Source organism: Apaloderma vittatum, unplaced genomic scaffold (genome assembly GCF_000703405.1).
Source record: "Apaloderma vittatum isolate BGI_N311 unplaced genomic scaffold, ASM70340v1 scaffold12260, whole genome shotgun sequence".
Lineage (NCBI taxonomy): Eukaryota > Metazoa > Chordata > Aves > Trogoniformes > Trogonidae > Apaloderma > Apaloderma vittatum.
The window spans coordinates 825-23,051 of NW_009695079.1; the positions used below are offsets into that span (position 1 = coordinate 825).

Below are 22,227 nucleotides of genomic sequence, written 5' to 3' on the forward strand. Positions count from 1 at the left end.
CTTTGTACTATTTTGCCTATAGTGAAGGGCAGTGCCAACCTAAAGTGCTTGATAAATGATAAGATTTGACAAAGCAGCATGCCAGCTCAATCTGAAAAGTACAGTAACTGTATTACTGTGGGTAAAACCGCTCAAGTAAAGTGAGTAGGTAAGAACTAGCAGCTTCAGTTTGTAACTCTTAGTTTAACTGAAAATGCCTTTCTAAATTTAAACGCAACAATAAAAATCTTATTTTCCAGGCCTGCAATTCGTGTACTTCTGGGTTTTATTTAGTTTAGATATAGAGAGATCTGTGGGTTGAGTTGGCACAGCATTGGTGGATGTGGGAGAAGAATGCTACTTATGTGTAATGAAGATCCAGCTGGCTTCATTTTCCATCACTAGGTGCTGTATTTGTTCTGCACACCCTTTAAAAAGATTTTTTTTTTGGATAAAAAATATTTCAGTGCACTGCAGGAAATGCTCTTCAAACATAAGAAAAAAATGGTTTAATGCTGAGGGCTGTCATGCATTGTCCAGAAGCGTTGCTGAGCTTGTGTCTCTGGAGAAACCCAAAAGCTGACTGGATGAGGCCTTTGGCTCACCCTGCTTTATTCAGGAGCACCAAGTAGATGATCCTCAGAGATCCCTTCCAGCCTCAAATATTCTGTGATTCTGTAACTAGTAGTCCAGAGCTTTTCAGATTGCATTAACATGGGGATAAATACTCTTTGAACATGTCTGTCTCTCTCTCAATACAGAGGAGAAATCTTCAAATGAATCCTTATCAACCTTGGCTTGTAATGGCCGTTCTCTTCATAGGACTTGTAAGATCTGCCTGTTGAGCTGTTACAGGGCTCATCTTCAAGGTGTTGCTGCCCTCGGCTTTCACTGACTTTGAATTGATATAATAAGAACAATTTGGCTGATGTGAACTGATGCTAGACAGTCTCAATTGCTTATTATAGCCTTATCTAGATAATTTCTGATCATACAGAGAGGTCAAAAAAGCAGGGACTGAACCTGCGTGAAGATTTTTTCCCAAAGAGCACGATAAGGTACAAGTGCTTCCATTTTAATATTGCAGAGCAGTGGATTTTTTTTCCCAACAACTTGCCCTTTGCAGTGCTCATCCTGGTGGTCCAAAACGTTTTGCGTTGTGTGGTCTGTACTGTGTTGGGCATTCTGTCACCGTGGCGGATCAATATGTTAAGAACCCTAAACTCTGTTGATTGTGTGGGTCTCTGCTGTTTTGTTTTGTTTTTTTTGTAATAGTGTTCTTTAATGTTCAGAAGGAATTTAAGGAAGGCAGGAGCCTCTCTGCTTTGGCCACCATGTCTGGAATTGGCAGTAAGCGGGCAGCTGGAGAGCCTGGACCTTCTGCACCTCCTGAGAAGAAGGTGGGGGTTGAAGATTCAGGGACCACAGTGGAGACCATTAAGCTTGGTGGCGTTTCTTCAACGGTACGTCCTCTTTCGCACCCTGACTCAACCTCTTGCTTTTTTCATCTGGAAGCAGACATCTCTCTCTGCCTTCTCTACGAGCCCAGTGATCTGTCTTGTGTGTGGTGTGACCTGGCTTGTGTCTCTGCGCAGGAGGAGATGGACATCCGGACCCTGCAGACCAAGAACCGCAAACTGGCAGAGATGCTGGACCAGCGGCAGGCCATTGAGGATGAGCTGCGGGAGCACATCGAGAAACTGGAGCGCCGGCAGGCCACTGATGATGCTTCTCTGCTGATCATTAATCGATACTGGAATCAGGTGAATGACGTGCTCCGTTATGTTATGTACACTGTTCTCTCACCTCTTTTTCTGTCTGACTGCACTGCTTTTATTGACATCCGCTCTTCGTCTTGTCTTGCCCCTGCCATCATTCAGTTTGATGAAAATATCCGCATCATCCTCAAACGCTTTGACCTGGACCAAGGTGTTGGAGACCTTTTGTCTGAACGAAAAGCGCTGGTGGTACCAGAACCTGAACCAGACTCAGACAGTAATCAGGAACGCAAAGATGAGAGGGAACGAGGTGAGGCATCTGACTGGGAGCAGCGGAAAAGATGGATTTCAGCTGTGGCAACATTGATGTCTCATTCTAAAGGGTGACAGAGGCTCTCTGATTGTGAAACCTAGTGACAAGTTGCCTGCCAGACCACATTTACTTTTTGATGCCTCTTTCTGTTCCCAGGTGAAGGACTGGAGCCAGCGTTCTCCTTCCTGGCCACTCTGGCCAGCAGCACGAGTGAGGAGATAGAATCCCAGCTGCAGGAACGTGTGGAGTCCTCCCGCCGTGCTGTTGCCCAGATCGTGACGCTGTACGACAAGCTGCAGGAGAAGGTGGATCTGCTGACCCACAAGCTGAACAGCGGAGGTATGACCAAGGTGGCTGACACTCGGGAATCTACCCCGAGTTTAGACATGATTCTGCACTGTAACAGCTCTGCCTGGGCTGTGTTGGGCTAAGTAAAGGGTTTTTTTTTTTTCAGTGTTGTTTTCAGGCACATGAGAAGTTACGGGTTACAGCTGAACCTTATCACCTAGCTGTTTTCAGAAGGCTTCATGCTTGCATGTGAAGAAGTAAAATCGGTATTGCAAACAGATGTTGGACTCTCTCTCACCTGCAGTTTAGCAAAAAATGTAGGAAAAAGCAGCTCCTCATTTTTCAGTGAGTTTTGAGCAAAATGGTAGCCATCTAATGTCTCGACACTCCCAGTGCTGCTGTCAGCTTTGAAAACGTAACAGAGTTCAGTAGAGGAGAGCTAAATGACTAGCTTCTGAAAATCACTGCAGTAGATTCAGTATACACTTGGATGACTCTCTGAAAAAAATCATTATCTTCGAGTTAGAATTATAATCCTTTGAGTGAAAATTTAGGTGGAATATCAACTCATCCTTCTGTCCACAGTGTTCTGCAGGCTCTAATCAAGGATGTCTGGCAGGTCTAGCATTGGTGATGTGTTCCTGTCCTTAGCTGGCAGCCTTAAACTCTGCAGTAATGCTGCCATCAGTGCCATGTGAGCACGTTCTCGGTTGCTCTCATTGTCATCTGGTGTCTTAGCTCAGGCCACCTGTTCTGCCAGGTTTATGCATGATTTGGATCTGCATGGGGACGTCATTGAGCTACAACAGCATGTTCTGTGTTGCTGGTACTGACACAGTTGGAATGATCCCTGACGTTAGGGGATGACAACTGACGTGTGGTACGTTAAACTGCAGAGGCTTTTGCTTGGTGAGTGCAGGTCAAGGGTCTGTGTTTTTGGAAATCAAACCACCTGCTGAAGAGAGACAGAAAGCAGAGGTTAAAAACTGACATTTCCTTTTCTTTCTTTTCTCTCTCTTTGCTTGACTTCCATTAACTTCCTTTTCTTTTATACGTCTTTCAGATATTACACTGATGGAAGAAGCAGTCCTGGAGCTTAATACCTACCTCTCACGTGAAAATAGTCGGCTGCAGGAGCTGGCTGATGTTCTTCAGGAGAAGCACCGAATCATGTCTCAGGAGGTATGAAAAGGAGAGGGAAAGAAGTCTTCTTTGGGGAGCCAGTTAGAATAATTTGTGGTTACCGTAGTTTGGAAAGCAGGTTATTGCCTGGGAGAAAACCAAGAGCAACATGGTTTTGAAGATTGCCTTCTGAATAAAGGTTATGGAAAGGGTTGTTGTGGAGACCTGCATATAGATTTTCTGTGTAATTTGGATTGATCTGCTTGTTCCATCACTGAATCAAAACAGTGAGTTCAGTGGAAACAAAGCAGAGGATGTGGTAAGGTGATGTCAAGACGTGTGAACGCCTGCGACACTGGATGTGATACCCCTGTCATTTCAAATTTCTTGTTTTCTCTGTGTCATGTGTTAAAGTGTAATGACATTAACGACAGGGTTATCCCAGTTGTTAAGCGATTCACACTGTGCACTGTACTTGTTTCAGCGGTTCCAGTTCCTCTAAAAACTGTTAATGCTGCCCTTGCTCCATGTTAGACCACCATGTACTTCAGTGGTCTATGTGTGCAGTAGATGAGCATATGCATTGGGGAAAAAAAAAAAAAGCGGCTTTTGAGTAAACTGATGTGTCTGCCTCTGTACTCTGCCACATATTACCGGCTTCTTGCTGTTTATCCAATTTTCAGTTTGTCGTATTTTCATTACTGTGTTGAGAGTCAGCCAGTGTAAAATTTAGGACAGGTGAAGTAGTCTGTCACCACAGCTAAACATAGTTAGAAAGCACCTTAATGCAGGGTGAAGAATAAGAGAAAAATTGATACTGAGCAGTGTCAGAAAGTGTTGGTTTTGTTCAGTATGCTGGCTGAAACACTTCTGATTTCAGTTCTCCAAGCTGCAAGAGAGAGTGGAGACAGCAGAATCTCGTGTGTCTGTCCTGGAGACGATGATCGATGACCTTCAGTGGGACATTGACAAGATTCGCAAGAGGGAGCAGAGGCTCAACCGGCACTTAGCAGATGTTCTGGAACGAGTAAGCATCATCCTCTTTGCCAGGAAACCAGACAAGTGGGTGTAGTTCTGAGATTTGTGGCATCATTTTATGGTACTGTCCCATGAGAATCTGTGCTGTGCTCTCTTTGGTACTGAACATGCTATATTAGGAGTCTTGGCACTCAACTGGGTACTGATGAAATCTGTTGCCTTTTTTGCAGGTAAATTCCAAAGGCTACAAGGTGTATGGAGCTGGGAGCAGCCTCTATGGGGGCACAATCACCATTAATGCCCGTAAGGTAATGTCAGGGGCTTGGCGGTGGACAAGGATAAAAAGTCACGAAGAACTTGTGCACAGGGCCATGGATTGGAGCGAAATTTAGACACCTCCTTTGCCACAGATGTGGGTGCCTCTGGGCAAGCTGTTTTGCCTGTACCCAAGTTCCCTACTTACCTATGGACCTGATGGAGGTAGACTCTGTCCCACTTGGTAATATTGCTCAACTGTTAAGTCTGTATTTGTGTTTTCTGTGTAAACTGTTACTTAATTAGTACCCTCAGTAAACATACGAATAATAGGATTTACAACCAAACATATGAATAATAGGATTTACAACCAGTTTGTCCCCAACAGTTTGAGGAGATGAATGCAGAGCTGGAAGAGAATAAAGAGCTTGCTGGGAATCGCCTCAGTGAGTTGGAGGAACTGCGCCAGGACCTTGAGGAAGTAACAACACAGAACGAAAAGCTCAAGGTGAGACGTGTACATGTTTGAGGATAAAGGTGTTCTGTGTGGTTGCTTGGTGTCTGTCCTGCTGTACTGTGTCTCCCAAACCCCTCATTAATGCAGTTCTGTTCCGTACTTGCTCTTTATCTGGGTTATATTTTGTGCGAGGTACAGTTCCTCAAGATTGTGTGTGTGCGCTTGCAGTTCAGCGCATCGGTGACACCGTGTGGTCATCATAGGAAGCTGTAATGGTTCCTTCCTTCCTGTTTTCCGTTCTGATCTGTTCAGTATATTTTAATGATGACTGGTTAAAATTAATTTCACCTCTTTACAAGAATTGCCTCTCTTCCACCTTCCCCTGAGCCTGTGGAAGTGGAACCAGAGAACTGAAAAAACTGAGGCACTTGTGTAGGAGAGCTAGGCTCTTTCAAGGAGTCAGTGAACTTAAATCTTTTCCAGTATGTTAGAGTGAGTAGGTAGGAAACAGTGTACAAGTTTCTTGTGACTTAAAGCTGGTAACATAAAAGCCTGTGATTCTGTGGTAGATACATACATGCTTTGGCAGGGGTTCAAACTAGGTGATCTTTCAGGATCCCTTCCAACTTCTAACATTCTGTGATTCTGTGAATAATCTAAAGTTTGTCTTAGTGATAAGGAGATCTGTTAGCTAGTTATAAACGTCAGAGCTGATAACCTAAGTTTCAGAGATGAGATTCCAGAAACCTTGAGGCACCTCTAAAATCTGTTTAATCATGAGTTTGAGAGAAACGCCATTTGGCTTACAACTTTTTTTTTTTCCCTCTCTTGATTAGTCATAAGCTGTGTGTGTGTATGTATGTGTGTCTTTCAGTGCTGGTAGTCATAATTGTTTACTAACTTTTTTTGGTAAGAAAAAATCAGAGTCTATACTTTGCTTTTTCTCATTTCTCTTCCTTTCAGTCATTATGGCTCGTACTGGTGGAAAGCTAAAACATTATGCCTGTTCACACATATATTTTCTGTAGTTTTCTATTGTACTTTTCTGTGTGTCAGTCTTCATTGATTTGGGTGATTATAGTTTTACAGTAAATCCATTGAAAAAGCGTATCATGTTTTTCAGGCTCATAGCTTTGAGAGAAACTGCTGCAGAACACGAGGATCAAAAATTCGTGTCTTGTGGCTACGCAAGAAAAACCACTTAGTGCATACAGTGAAAGCATAGGCTTTTAAAATTGATATGGAAGCATATCGCTGCATCTGCTACACAGCAGTGCTACTAGAGTTCAGTTTTTGTCTTTGCTGGTGGCAGCTTGATTCACTGTTCTACCTTGCAAAAGACAGGGAGAGCTTTTCTTACTGTGGCATTTTGTGTCCTGAGTAGGTTGAGCTGCGACGAGCTGTGGAAGAGGCTGTGAAGGAGACCCCAGAATATCGCTGCATGCAATCCCAGTTTTCTGTTTTGTACAACGAGAGTCTCCAGCTGAAGGCACATCTCGATGAGGCTCGCACTCTGCTGCATGGCACCCGCACCACGCACCAGCGCCAGGTGGAACTGATCGAGGTAACACCTCTGCTCCATAAGACCAAGGAACGTTGTCATCCCAGTGACCATCGCTGCTGGCTCTGTGTGGCTCTGGGAATTCTCAGGAAACTTACCTTCTTGGCAATAATTTATCTGTCCTGATACCTCATGTTGATGAGGTGAGTGATTCTCCAGAGTCACAGCACCAAGTTCTGTTGCCTTCTCACTTCTCAGAGAGACGAGGTCAGCCTTCACAAGAAGCTACGCACGGAGGTGATTCAGCTGGAGGACACCCTGGCACAAGTCCGCAAGGAGTATGAGATGCTGAGGATAGAGTTTGAACAGACCCTGGCTGCCAATGAACAAGCAGGTATGGAGTTGTTCTGCTGTGCTTTAGAACAACCAGCCAACCCTCTTCCCTCCCAACGCCCATTAGAGGCTGCACTGCAGCAAAACGCCTTTTCGATTCTTTGTTAAATAAATACTTGTTCTGTTGGGTCTGTATCTCAAAACATAAAGCTCTTCACATGTTTTACAGAAGGCCAGTTCGATGTTATCTGACTTCCTTTTAGATGGTGCAAAATACATACCTTTTGCTAATGGTTTGGTGTATGACAGAGTACCTTGCATTAGTAAAAATTACTTTTGGGGTAGATTCATTTAGCAGTCTGGAATGATGACCTACATGGGAAGCCAATAATTGTCAAATTTCATCAGAGGAAATAAAGAAGTTATTTCTAAAACAGCATTTAAATCACAGAGATTTTTAAATTATTTTTTTTCCTTAGAAACACAGGGAAAAATTAATGTTATGGGGAAATTAGGACTGGGAATTTGCAAGGACTTATGGTTGCATCTAAAACTGGCATGACTTTCCTGCAAATGTTTTTGTGTTTCTCTGTTCTGTGGCAGAATGTTAATAGTCTTATTTTGCTTCTTTGTCACTTAGCTTGCTCTCCATCTCCATGAAATTCCTTGCAGGTGGTTGGCAAGTGTGGTTTGTCACAGTCGTGTTTCTGGTTTTTTTTGTAGGCCCAATTAATCGGGAGATGCGTCATCTCATCAGCAGCCTCCAAAATCACAACCACCAGCTGAAGGGAGAGGTGTTACGATACAAGCGCAAGCTGAGGGAGGCCCAGTCTGACTTGAGCAAGGTACTGGAGCAGGAAATGCCAGCAAGGAGCAGAAAGTGCTTGGGAGAGGGCGGCACGCTGTCACCCTTGTCTGCACTATCAGCCATTCTGTTACGGTGTGCAGGGTGCAGTGTGATTTTCCATGGAGCTCCACTGCAGCCACTTACCAAATGAATGGTCTCTGTGCTGTACGATCCTCCCTAAAAAGTAATAGCAGTTATGCAGGGGGCATGGAAGCATGAATCTGAGAGGACCAGGGACGAGGAGTAAGGCAGATTTCTGGCTAAGAACTTACTGGATTATTCTCTTCTGTGTCTGCTTTCTTGCCATGCCACAACAGATCCGCTCTCGCAGTGGTAGTGCTATCTTGCAGTCCCAGTCCAGCACTGAAGACACAAAGGAGGAACCGCCAGAGATCAAGCAGGAGCCTGATGACCCTTCTGCCCAAGTGTCTGTCCCCAAGACAGCTTCTGAAGATGTTAATGAAATGAAGGCCAGGCGAGATGAAGAGGAACGGGAACGAGAGAGACGGGAGAGAGAAAGGGAGCGAGAGAAGGAAAAGGAGAAGGAGAGGGAACGAGAGAAAGAAAAGGAAAAGGAACGAGAGCGGGAAAAGCAGAAGCAGAAGGAATCTGAGAAGGAGAGAGAGTCCAAAGAGAAGGAGAAAGGGAAGCATGAGGATGGAAGAAAGAAGGAGGCTGAAGTGATCAAGCAGCTGAAGGCTGAGCTCAAGTAAGAGTCGTCCCTCTCTTTCCTGCTTAGGTGGTGTCCAGACCGTGGTGTTTGTGTGAGAGAGCTTGCACCTCAGTCTTACGAGATTAGCTTCACTAAAGTGAGAGGTTTCTGGCATCCTCTATATCTGACTGTGATTTGGACAATGTAGTAACGTCTCTCCTGTGACAGGTTAAAACATGAGTTACCATACCAGGTACTTCATGGTAGTGATACTTCAAGTAATCTTTTTTCGTGGCTGTGATGATTGTGTAGTTTTACAGCAGCAGGTTATTAATAAAGGGCACAGTAGTTTTCCCTGTCTTGGTTCAGTACCAAAGCAGAAATGGATAGTTTGTTGCTTCTTACTCTTAGGGTGTGTATCTCCTCCACCCCACTTCTCCTGACTTTTCAACCCATACGTGCCTGAACATGTTTCTTCAGTCTCCAGCCTGTACCCTTTTGCTGTTAGGCAGTACCTGGGTCAGGTGAATGAAGTGTAGCTCAGGTGTAGCAGTGTAGCTCTCTTGCTGTGTTCTCACACTCATCTGATCTCCCTTTCTCTAGGAAGGCCCAGGAAAGCCAGAAGGAGATGAAATTGTTGCTGGATATGTACCGCTCTGCCCCCAAAGAACAGAGAGATAAAGTGCAGCTCATGGCAGCTGAAAAGAAGGCAAAAGCTGAGGTAAATCTAATTTCTTTTCTCTTTTTCTCTTTAGCATGTTACTCAAAACTTCTTTTCCGATGCTTGGCACCTGAACTCTTGGTTTTGTCTTCAAAACTGGAGATTGTTCCTCTTCTCATCTTTGTCACTTAGAAGGAGGTTGGAGTGGTCTTGAGATGAACAGGGAGATTTGGAGATGTCCTTCCCTGGGAAGAGATGATCCCTTTGTCCAGGCTGAGGGACGTGGCTCCCGCTTTCTCAGTTGTGGATTCAGCCATTAGCAAAGCTGAGCGCGCATCCCAAAGGTACACACGCACACAGAGACACACACAGGATGCTGACACAGCCAGTCACAGTGACAGCATGTACGTACAGAACTCATAACACATGAGCATAGACAGACGAGTTTCCTTGCCCCTCTTCAGCTGGCGTAGACAGAGCATCACTGGTGCAGGTGCTTGTACAGCAGTCACGGTTCACAAGCTACGCCTCTGTCTGGTACCCCTGCGGTCCTGGGCCTTCATGTGCGGGTCTCGCCTGTAGCTAGCATGTGTTCCATGCAGCACACGTACACATGGGGTAGAGACATACATAGAGACATACACATGGGGTAGATCACATAGAAATGGTTGAGAAAATAGTTAATAAAAAGGTGCAAGGGGATAGGACAGGCTGTGCTGACTGTGCACAGGGCTGAGCCCAGACAAGTGTGTGCTGGGGACCCAGTGGCTGCTTTTACACCCTGCTCTGTCTAATCCAAATATGTTCCTTCTTGTTCTCCATTCCCCCGCATGTACCTATTGGGTTTGTACAGCTGTATCTGTTCCCACAGCTCTTCCAGTCCAGGATCCACCCCTAGCTTACAGTCTTACCAGTTGCATAGCCCTCCTTGATCTTCCTGGAAGTGCTGCCCATAGTTTATTGATAGCCTACCAGCTCTTGTGACTAGGGAGGGTTTGTTTCTTGTGTTTTGTGTCTGTGTTTTGTTTTGTTTCTGGCTTCATCCTTTCCCTCCTGTCCTGCCCTTAGTTCCCGAGTTGACAGGGTGCAGTCAGATAACCTTACTGGAATAAACGTCGTTTCACTCTCACATAATCAGTTGATGTGACTGACCAGGTTTGGTTCTCACTGCCTGCCTTATAATTTATTGGTCAGATTTGCATCTTTGTATATTTTGTTCATTTTTATTATCCCTTTTTGTATTGAAAAAGTTCCTTGACCAGATGTCCTTAAAGCAGCAGGTGCTCTCCTTCCCCTCCACATATAACTTCATGTGTAACCCCTCTATGTATAACTTCAAGAGACTAATGTTCCTACTCTGATAAAAGATGATATGGAATTTTTAGAGGTTTTGAAATCAGGATCTTGAGCTTAGAGCCCATCTTACTGGTCCATCTGCCAGTAATATACTGTGCTCTCTAGATGGGTTTTCTTTTCCCATGCTTTGAAGGCAGTTTCTCCAGAGAACTTTGGTGGAAACTGACTCTTAACAATATTCGGGCCATATGTTTTTTGTGTTTGGTGTCATTTCTGTTTTGTCCTTGCTGTAGCTGGAAGAACTGAGGCAGAGGGTGAAAGAATTGGAAGACAAGGAGAAAAAGGAGAGTAAAAAGATGGCTGATGAGGATGCTCTTCGCAAGATCCGCGCAGTGGAAGAACAAATTGAGTATTTACAGAAGAAGTTAGCCATGGCTAAGCAGGTGAGAGGTTTCTGAAAGCTGCCTTCAGGTTACAGCCACAAAGATTTCCTGACAGAAGGAATTTCTGACTTTATATGTGCCACAGTTTTGTCCTTGTTTATCGAAGGGAAAAAACCTTAACCAGCCAAAAAGCACAATTGTAAAAAAACCCTCTCAGCACCAAGGTGTCGCAAAGCTGATAGCAAGGGGGTAGTGGGAAATGTTTAATTGTTTGTGACCTAGATGAGAGAGCACAGAGAAGACATGGATGAATCAACCTTTAGGGGAGGAGGTTACAATTTCTTAAAAAGTATCTGCACAGTTGATACAATTAATACATGTGCATGGTACTGTGACATATCTTCTTCCATGAAAAAGGGCTTAATCTAATGATAAAATCACAGAATGATTTAGGTTGGAAGGGACCTCACAGACCATCTAGTTCCACCCCCCTGCCATGGCAGGGACATCCCCCACTAGATCAGGCTGCTCAGAGCCCCATCCAGCCTGGCCTTAAAAACTCCCAGGGATGGGGCTGCCACCCCCTCTCTGGGCAATCTGTGCCAGGGTCTCATCGCCCTCAGGGTAAAGAACTTCTTTAGATCTAGTCTAAACATACACTCTTCCACCTTCCACCCATTACCTCTTGTCCTATCGCTACAGGCCCTTGTATAAAGTCCCTCCCCAGCCTTCTTGTCGGGCCCCTTCAGGTACTGGAAGGCTGCTGTAAGGTCTCCCTGGAGCCTTCTCTTCTCCAGGCCGAGCAACACCGACTCTCTCAGCATGTCCTCATAGGAGAGGTGCTCCAGCCCCCTGATCATCTTGGTGGCCTCCTCTGGACTCGCTCCAACAGCTCCATGTCTCTCTTGTGTTGGGGGTTCCAGAACTGGACACAATACTCCAGGTGGGTCTCACAAGGGCAGAGCAGAGGGGCAGAATCACCTCCCTTGACCTGCTGGTCACACAGCTCTTGATGCATCCCAGGATGAGGTTGGATTTCTGGGCCGCGAGCACACACAGTTGGCTCATGTTGATCTTTTCGTCCACCAACAGGCCCAAATCCTTCTCCCCAGCACTACTCTCAACCCACTCATTGCCAGCCTGTGTCTGTGCTTGGGATTGCCTTGACCCAGGTGTGGGACCTTACACTTGGCCTTATTAAAATTCATGAGGGTGGCCTGGGCCCACCTCTCCAGCCTGTCGAGATCCCTCTGGATGGCATCCCTACCCTCCAGGGTGTCGACCACACCACACAGCTTGGTGTCGTCAGCAAACGTGCTGAGGGCGCACTTGATGCCACTGTCCATGTCGCTGACAAAGATGTTACAGAGTACCGGTCCCAGTACTGGTCCCTGAGGGACACCACTTGTCGCTGGTCTCCTCTTGGACGTTGAACAGTTGACCACAACTCTTTGAGTGCAATCTTCCAGCCAGTTCCTTATCCACCAAGTGCTCCTTCTATCAAATCCCTGTCTTTCCAACTTGGAGACTAAGATGTTGTGCAAAACAATATTGAAGGCCTTGCTCCAGGTCGGTGACATCAGTTGCTCTTCCCTTGTCAATTGATTCTGTGACTCCATCATAAAAGGACACCAGATTTGTCAGGCAGGATTTTTCCTTGGTGAAGCCATGTTGGTTGCCACCAATCACCTCCACGTTTTCCATATACCATAGCAGAGCCCTCAGAATGATCTGCTCCATGATCTTGCCAGGCACAGAGGTGAGACTGACCAACCTGTAGTTGCCTGGGTCTTCCTTTTTTAGCTCTTTAAAATGTGGATGATGTTTCCCCTTTTCCAGTCCGTGCCATGACCTCTCAGATATGATGGAAAGCAGCCTAGCAACTTCATCTGCCAGTTCCCTCAGGACCCGTGGATGGAGCTCGTCAGGTCCCACAGACTTGTACACTTTCAGGTTCCTTAAATGGTCTCAAACCTGATCTTCACTCACAGTGGGTGGATTTTCCTTCTCCCAGCCCCTGCCTTCAGCTTCTGCAACTTGGACAGAGCGGCTAGAGCTCTTGCGGGGGAAGACTGAGGGAAAGAAGTCACTGAGAGCCTCCTCCTTCTCCATATCCTTTGTGACCAGCTTTCCTGGTCACTTCTGGAAAGGGGCCAAATCTTCCCTAGTCTTCCTATTATCACTGACGTGCCTATAAAAGTTTTTCTTGTAACCCCTGCTGTCCCTGGCTACGTTTAATTCTGTCTGGGCTTTAGCTTTCCTAGTCTGATCCCTGGCTGCTCGGACAACTTCCTTGTATTCTTCCCAGTCTACCTGTCCCTTCTTCCACTTCCTGTAAATTCTCTTTTTATCTTTAAGTGTGACCAGGAGCTTCTTGTTCTTCCATACAGGCCTCCTGACATTGTTGCCTGCCTTCCTCTTTTTTGGAATTCCTTGCTCCTGGGCACGGAGGAGGTGGTCCTTGAATACTGATCAGCTTTCTTGGGCCCCTCTCCCCTTTAGGGCTTCATCCTGTGGTACTCCACTGAGCAGATGCCTGAAGAGGTCAAAGGCTGCTCCCTTGAGGTCCAGGGTGGCGAGCTTGCTGCGCACTCTCCTTGTTGCCTGGAGGGTCTTGAATTCTAGTGTTTCATGGTTCCTGCAGCCAAAGCTTCCCTTAAGCTTCACATTATCCACCAGCCCCTTCTTGTTGGTGAGAACAAGGTCCAGCATGGCACCCCTTCTCATTGGTTCCTCTACCACCTGGAGAAGGAAGTCATCATCAGTGCATTCCAGGAATCCCCTGGATTGCTGGTGCCCTGCTGTGCTGTCCTTCCAACAGATACCTGAGTGACTGAAGTCTGCCATGAGGACTAAGGCTTGTGAACATGAAGTTGCTGCTATCTGCCATCTTGATGAGGTGGCCCATAGCAGAGCCCCACTATATCGCCTCCCCCTGCTCTTCCTCTAACCCAGACCCACCAGCTCTCAGTTAGGCCAAGTTCTCTGAATTCCAGCTGGTCACTGACACAGAGGCGACACCTCCTCCTCTTCTCCTCTGCCTGTCTTTCCCAAAGAGCCTGCACCCATCTATTCCTATGCCCCAGTCATAGGAGCATCCTACCACAGCTCTGTGATGCCTGTAACATGCACACTTGTTTGCTCCCCATGCTCTGTGCATTTGCATAGAGTGGAGCACCTGTTGAAGCCAGCTTACCGGCTGGAGCGTTTACTGGCTGGAATCCATTATCTTGCACTTTGTGTGCTCTCTTACTGGCCTAGCGATCCATCCCTGGAGCCAGGGCATCTCTTTCCAGCACTGGCCTCAAAGCAGGGTGGATTGCGAATCCCCTGCCCTGACAAATCTAGTTTAAGGCCCTCCTAACTAGATTGGCTAGTCCTTGTTTCCCCTTTCTCTGAAAGATGTACCGTGTTGGCCACCAGGAGACCAGGTTTCTCAAAGTGAAACTCGGGGTCCAAGTAGGCAGAACCCTGGCTGTGGCACCACTCCTGTGGCCATTCATGGATAAGAGAGCAGGACCACCTTTGTAGGGGAGAGGCAAGCCAGTAACTTGACTTTTTTTAGAATTCAGATTATTTTCATTACAGTATAGAACTGTTCTGTCTTATCAGTGACTCCTTTACTGTTGAAGTGGCCAAACTGAGTTTCGGGGGCTTGGCACCTGATTAGTTGGAAGCTGTTGAGTTGTCCATGTGTAGAATTCTTGGCCTAGTGTATATGACAGCTGTTCAGCTAGCTGCCTGGAGCTAAGATTCAATTTCTGTCCAGCTGTGGCAATGACTGTGTCACAGCTGGTTTTGCCAGCAGATGGGCCACTGTCGTGTCGCTGTCTCTTTCCTACACTTTGTAATTCAGGGCATCTCTGCTGTGGTGCAGACTTCTTGCACTTTTTCCTGTTTGCTGGTAAGGTGCTGTTCTCTCGTACTGGGACATCTTCCTTCATCTCTGCTAGGTTTGGTGTCTCAGTGGAAGTTCAGGGTCGTTGTAGGGGATATAGGAGACAGTTGTGCCAGAGCCTGTGGTTCTTCTGCAGGAGGAGGAGGCCCTGCTGTCAGAAATGGATGTCACAGGCCAAGCCTTTGAAGACATGCAGGAGCAGAACATACGCCTGATGCAGCAGCTGCGGGAGAAGGATGATGCCAACTTCAAGCTGATGTCAGAACGTATCAAGTCCAACCAGATCCACAAGCTACTGAAAGAGGAGAAGGAGGAGCTGGCAGATCAGGTTTTGACACTGAAGACACAGGTAATCTGGGAGAAGAAGAGAGGACAAGGGAAGGTGGAGGTGTTGTGGCCTAACTCTGATAGGCAGCTAAGCTTCATGCAGCTCACTCCTCCGCAGTGGGATGGGGGAGAGAGTCAGAAGGGCAAAAGCGAGAAAACTGCTGGGTTGAGAGAAACACATTTCAATAGTTACGGGAAGTCTGTGGGCACAAGCAAAGCAAAACACAGAATTCATTCACCACTTGACATAGCAGGCAGGTGATCAGCATCTCCAGGAAAGCAGGGCTCCATCTTGTGCAGTTGTTGCTTGGAAAGACAAATGCTGTAATTCTGAGCATCTCCCCGCTTCCTGCATTTGACCCTTTTTTATTGCTGAACATAGGGTCATGTGGTTTGGGATATCCCTTTGGTCTGTAGGGGTCAGCTGCCCCAGCTGTGTCCAAACCCAGCTTCTTAGGCACACTCAGGCTCCTCACTGGTGGGGAGCACCAGACACAGAATGTCTCGATGCTGTGTAAATACTCTTCAGCAGCAGCTAAAACGGCAGTGTGTCACTCCCAAATACAAAATACAGCGCCACGTGAGCTGCGGTGAAGAGAATTAACTGTATTCCCTGCCCAAATGAGTACAAGAGGGAGCGTTACCCTTATCAGCCTGCATCAGACTTCAAACAGATCTATCCTGGTAAAGAACAGACACTGCTCTATAAAATGTGCAGCTTCATTGCTGTAGAAAGCAAGAGGGAGAAGGAAGGTGGGAAGTAATTTTCTTGTCATAATTGTACTTCTGCATACATATTCTGCCATCCTTGGAACCAGGGTGGAACTGTTTGCTGCCTTGCAGCAATTCTGTGAGCCCCTTTTCAAAAAATAAGGCATCTTTGCTGTGAGTATTTGATGGCTGAGTCTTTTTATGTGTTCACCATAGAGTTCTGGATACAGTTCTGCAAGTGTTTCTATTCAGCGAGAAAAAGGCAAGCTCGAGAGGTAGCACTTGGTGAGGAGTGGTCAGGAACGGTTTTAGCAGGCAGCTTTGATGACCACTTTGAAGACATGCAGGGCACGCGTTTCACTTCTTCTGTATCTCCCCTCTCCCTTCCCAAGGTGGATGCCCAGCTGCAGGTTGTACGTAAGCTGGAGGAGAAGGAACACTTACTGCAAAGCAGTATTGGAACAGGCGAGAAAGAGCTGGGTCTCCGAACACAGGCTCTGGAAATGAACAAACGCAAGGTGAGTGGTTGCTTCCTTTCCTCTTGAACTGTAAGATGGCTTTGTTGTCTTGTGGGAAGCATAGAAGGCTCCTAGCTCTTACTGGTATTGTGGAATCTCATGTTTCCTTTTTTTGAGCAAGTATACCAGAAGGCTGGGGAGTCCTGAAGAGAGTTCTCATAGAAGTCTTGTAGAGTGATGTTTCCCTTGGTAAAGAGGAGCAGGTCATAGGTGTTTTGGTGAAATTTTGATTAGGGAGCTAAAGTAAGGTGACTTTAGAAGTAAACCTATCGTGAAAGATGAGACAGCAGCTGGTGGGGACAAAGCTTTTGTAGGAAAGATGGGGAAAGTAAAAGGAGAATAGGGCTGGGAATATTAAGACTTCTAATAAATGCCTAAGATCAATTAAGTAGGCCTGTTATGAGTTACGTAAATCTAAGTCTCATGGTTGATGTTGCCTTTGTTACATCTTTAGTAGCAAAGCAGGAAAAACAGACAAGGAAAGCAGAAATGCCACCGTGAAGAAGAGATGGGGGACAATTCAGCACAATCCCTTGGCTTAGTATCACAGTCTGTGGTATTGAGGGAACTTGGCCAATAGATTCATTGGTGCAAGGACAGTTAGAAAATGGTAGGATAACTGGTAAAGAGAAAAATGATTAAACACTTATCCTTGCAGTTTTGTCTATTTCAGCTATAGAACTGCCTCTAAACAATTTGGTGGAGAAAATGCAGAAGGTGAAAGACTGAAAATAATTGAGCAAGAGAAGAATTGTGTGGTCACTGGGATTTTTTTAAGTGATACACATTGCACTGTGATGGGTTGGATCTGCTGAAGAGCAGTCTTGAGGCAGAAAGATACTTCGCTGTTGAAGTAGTGTTTAGGGAGTAATTCCAGTTATTCTACTTGGAAGTACCAAAATTAGATTGAAAATGTAAGTCTCCAGTAGCCTATAGAGTTCTCGGTGAGCAGTATTGGATGGACAGGCAGAGGGATCAGAAGTCACCAGAGCTCCTTTTCCATGTTGGCACTCTTGTACTGGTGTTTGTTTTCAGGCCATGGATGCAGCCCAGCTTGCGGATGATTTGAAAGCCCAACTAGAGCTGGCTCAGAAGAAGTTACATGACTTCCAGGATGAGATCGTGGAAAACAGAGTAACTAGAGAGAAAGAGATGTTCAACTTCAAAAGGGCTGAGGTATATACGTCGTGCACCGTCCTTTAATATGTGTCAGCTTTGGTATCTCGTCTCCTTGTACGTTGAGCTTAGATTGGGTTTCAGCTACAATACTTTCTCTCACGTCCAGTTTGACTTTGATTTCAGCTTCATCGAGCTGTGGCTCTTTCAGGTTTTGTCCACAGATGACTGACAATACATGTGGCACCTGATAATAAGGCAGTCTGTTGTGGGTCTGTTGGCCTATCAGGGTTGAAAGCGTGGGTAGAGTGACGTAGCCAGGTGCTTTTGTCTCTAAATAACCTGTGACAGAGAATATACTACTCATTGATTTGGTGTCTTGATTTTATGAAGGAAGATATTTCTAGGCTACGCAGGAAGCTGGAGACCACTAAGAAGCCTGACATGGTTCCCAACTGTGATGAGATATTGATGGAAGAAATCAAGGATTACAAGGTGAGTGACTGTCTCTAACTTCCCTCTGTAGCTGTGCTTTAGTCAGAAGGCTGTGCAGTCGTGTTTTTAGTATTTGACATCTCTGTACTCTGGATTTTTGCACTGAAGAAACTGCGTTCTCCTTATGAGCCATGGGAGGACCCTCAGACATCTTTTGACATCCTCAGTGCCATGCAGTGTGCCCTCACTATAACATTTCTATCTTGCAGGCCCGTTTGACCTGCCCGTGCTGTAACATGCGCAAAAAGGATGCTGTGCTCACCAAGTGCTTTCATGTCTTCTGTTTCGAGTGCGTGAAAACACGCTACGACACCCGGCAGCGTAAGTGTCCCAAGTGCAACGCTGCCTTCGGTGCCAACGACTTCCACAGGATCTACATTGGTTGACTCTTCCCACCGGGGTGATGGGAAGTTGTCACCTGTGCTGAGCGCCCAGCCTCCCTCACCTTCTGACTGTCACCTTTGGGGCAGTCAGTGCTTCTGTCAGCTGATCTGCAGTTTCTTACGGCAAGTGTGATTAGGCTATGGAAAGAAACAGATTCCGGATCTTTGTTCCTTTTTGTTCCTTTTTATTCTTGCCCTCTTTTTCTGTGGATTCTGTGTGCCTGAGAGGCCGTTACCCATCCATCACTTCCATACGCCAAGCTGGGAACACCTGACTGAAATCCTGTGCTGATGAGACTCCATGATGCTGTTGTCTGGTGCAGCAGAGATAAACGAGGCCTTTGAGGAGTTTGCTTTGGATGATAATTATTAAATCACATCAAGGTATGGTAGTGTTTCTGAGAACGAATAGTTTCCTGATTAAAGGGCCAGTAATAACGAATTAACATCTGTAGACTTCAGTGGAGTGACTCCTTAGATGTTTTACCTTCCTAAGTCAGGGCAAGAACTTGTGAAGGCTGGTGAATTAGTGAACGTTCTGCCTAGCCCTGAAAGGAAATAGATGTTCTAATATCCAGAAGAAGAGAAAGATAAGGTGTTGGAGAATCTTGGAAAATAGCATTCATAGCATTCCACTGATGAACCCTGGCTGATGTGCACATCCTCCCCTAGGTTGAGGTGCTGCTGGCATTGTCCTTAGTTTCCAAAAAGGATTTTAGAGGTTACTTTGTTGCTACTTTGACACAAAGATTAATCTTTTAATGCACAAAATCTAATAAAAGCTCTCGTCCAGGTTATTTCTCTGTTTTTCTTGCCTCTGATTGTATCTGTACTCCTGTGCTTTGTCCAGTTAGTGGAAACATTTTTCACGAGCTTTAAGTTTCTAAAGTGGACAGATTAATTCTTCCTTGTTCTGCTTTTAAAAAATGGTTAAAACACTACCTTATCCCTGACACAACAGAAGGGCTGAGATGCTTGATTATCTGTGCAGTTGTTTTGTCATGGACACTAGGAATTTTGTGAAAGGACATGGCATAGGTTACAGCCTCTCTGCAGCCTATAGTGCAAGGCTGCTCCTAAAATTGAAACAAAAAGTCATTTATTTACAACATTGCTTCATAGGGCATTGTGTTTTCCCTATAAGCTTAATTTTCTTGGAAGGTGCAACCGTCTGAGGTTTGTCTTATCTGTGTCCCTTCCCTCAACCGTGAAATCTGTATTCACTGTGGGAAGTAACAGAAACAACAGTAAAGTGAAAGCAGGCTGTCTTACAGTATGCATTATTATTTTTATCTTCCCAAAAACATTCAGAAAATATGAATTAAACCTTTTAAATTGCTGTGAATCCTGAAAAGTGAGAAGGAGCACGTGACTCCTTTGCAAGGGGAAGCTGGGATGCCGGGTCTGTGGTGTAGCTGAAGTTCTGTTACAGAGTGTATGGATGAGACGACAGGGGAACCCTCGCTGCTTTCACTGGGGGCTGATCTCTGCACGTTTGTGATGTCAAGTTGGAGAAAGACCAGTGTGCTACAAATGCTAATGCTGATGGTAGATTCTGTGGTACAAATGCTCATTCAACAAAACCAGCACCTGGGTCACCAACATTGTCAGGATCTTCACGCAGCTTTGCACTGACAGTAGACTCTTTCACAGCTGTGAACAAAATCTGAATTAAACTGCCCTTGTAGAGCTGCAAAGCCCCTTTATCCTTTCTTGTCATTAAGTTTCGTCACCTTTCTACCGAAACCCGGCTTGACACCTTTGTGTGTGTACTGGCCGTGCTGAGTTCACTCTGGTCGTGGTAGGAAGCAAAGACTGGAAACAGTGTGGATTTGTTCCACTGATGAGATTTGGAAACCTGTTTCCTCAGCTTTAAATTAACAGTTTAAGTCCAGTAAGCCCTTGAAGCTCATTTTGGAAGTGACTAAATTTCTCTGTGCTTATAATTTAAACATTAAGAAACTGAAAATTTTAGATTGTCTGTTTTGACTTGCCAGAATGAGTAGAAAAAAGTGTATCGAGAGTCAAACAAGGTCAATTGGAGGTCAAACAAGGGAAGGGGTGACAAATATTCTTTATCAAAAACCTCTTTAAATTCAGTGTGAGAGTCAGAGTAATTAAGTGTAGACAGAGGAGAAGCTTCACCTGCAGTCTCCAGTGCCCCTTCTCGTTATAGCCAGGCCTCTTCGTGCAGTGGCAGCCTGCAGGCAGAGAGGTGTGTGACACTCCCTGTCCCGCAGAAAGCTACGAGGATCCATTTTTCTGCCTCCAAGTGGGATCAGGCTGGAGCAGCAGTTGAGTTAGAAAACAACATTGCCAGGATGTGTCTCCGTTGGGCAAAAACAACTTGGACCTTCTCCAAGGAGGCTTCTGGCTGGTGCTGCTCTCATTTGGAGCAACCGCTGTTCTGCATGGGACATGGGCCCTAAGAGACTCGCCAGAATCAGACACTTTTGCTTTACATTAAATATCAGGTGGTTTGCTTTTTTTTTACTTAAATTTTTAAATGAAGAGTGATTTGTTGAAAGATTGGGTGTTTCAGTTTGAACTAAACCAGGTGTTTTTGTTTGAGGTCGTTAATGTTTTCAGTTAATTTTTCAATTTTTAGATTTTTTTGTCTGGGCTCATGCTTTAGAGATGAGTACATAACTGTGGATAAACGTACTGATACAGTAGGGCTGAAGCATTTCCTAGTGTTTACTCATCGTAATGAGAAGAGCAGTGTTCACCTGTTCTAACCAAAGGAGGTTGGAGGCTGTATGGCACTGGATGCTGCACAAGTGAAAATCTCTGTATAAAGCTGGTTGTCTGGATGAGGAAGGGGAGGATTGGAAGGCAACACAAGCAGCTGGAGTGACTTGCCCATGTTCATGTGGTCTTTCAGGAGTGAGGAAAGAAACACAGCCAAGGTCTTTTGGACCTATGTGAGTCTAGATCCCCCTTTCTCAGTTTACATCCTAATTACTCTTTGCTGTGTCACTGCTTTGAAAGAAGGTGACACACTCGCTGCCCCAGAGCAGAGGCCGAGGACTGTGCAGGGACGAGAAGAACATGAACTCCTCTTGATGAGGCTCATTACTCTAAGTGTCACTGCTATCAGCTTTTAATCCATGCAGAGCTTTCCATGCGCAAGTGTTCTGTAAAAGTTAAGAGGTGCAGAAAAGGCAGAACGACTTTTTCAAACCCCAAAATGCAGTTTGAGATCTGCCTGTAGGCTTTAAACCACGCCTGGAGAGAACATCACCGGGCACCATTCGCAGGTGTCTGCAGATACAGGGGGAGTATAAATGACTGGTGGCCTCTCTGGGAGAGCAGTGTTAATTCTGAAGGTGTTACAAACATACTCTTTCTCCAGTGTTGGGAAGTGTTTAAGACATTCACAGGAGCCCTGTTCAAATAACACAGTCGGTCGGGTTGATGCAGTATTTATTCAGATGCTGAACAGCTTACCCTCTGTCCCCTCTGCTCGTCACCGGGTGGGAGGGAGCTCTGCACAGTACATGGCCTCAGACACCACAGCTCGTTCTGCACAGCGAGCCCCTGCTCCAGCGGAGGCTCTGGTGACCTCCTTTGCCTTCGGTGGGAGCGTGGTGCCAGAGCAAGGCACAGACCAGAGCCCCCTTTTGTTACCACAGCTGTGAGAGAGAACCTCACTGTCAACTGAACATGGAGAGCCTTAGTTTCAAGTTGGTAAATACTTCATCTTTGGCAGTAACCATGGATCCACAGCACTGCCGCTGCTCCCACCCTTCGTCCCTGCTCACATCCCCTCGGACCTGCCAGAAGCCGCTGCCTTGGCTGCTCTCTGGGTGGGGGTGGGAGCCAAACTGGGGCTCAAAGCAGACAGAGGTGGTGATTTGGTTTTTGCCGAAGTTATTTTTAAGCTGGGTGAGTTCCTTTATCGCAGTCACAGAGCAGCCGCATCTGAGTTTGTGCTGACAGAGCCGAGGGAATGGTGTGCACTTAGATTGCCACCTAGACTTGTCTTGTGACACC

The 22,227-nt window shown here is 45.9% G+C and overlaps 1 protein-coding gene across 1 annotated transcript; it reads left to right on the top strand.

Moving 5' to 3' along the window:
• Positions 1-1,243: 1,243 nt before the first annotated feature.
• On the top strand, positions 1,244-18,314 carry RNF20 (ring finger protein 20, E3 ubiquitin protein ligase). The gene is made up of 19 exons (XM_009869897.1): positions 1,244-1,442; positions 1,575-1,742; positions 1,860-2,007; positions 2,167-2,349; positions 3,362-3,480; positions 4,301-4,447; positions 4,629-4,706; positions 5,042-5,161; positions 6,495-6,674; positions 6,870-7,005; positions 7,668-7,789; positions 8,109-8,500; positions 9,047-9,164; positions 10,694-10,843; positions 14,818-15,030; positions 16,112-16,237; positions 17,273-17,413; positions 17,747-17,848; positions 18,058-18,314. Exons 1-19 carry the CDS (start codon positions 1,314-1,316, stop codon positions 18,232-18,234), a joined length of 2,949 nt encoding a protein of 982 aa, XP_009868199.1. The 5' UTR covers positions 1,244-1,313; the 3' UTR covers positions 18,235-18,314.
• The last annotated feature ends 3,913 nt before the right edge of the window (positions 18,315-22,227 follow it).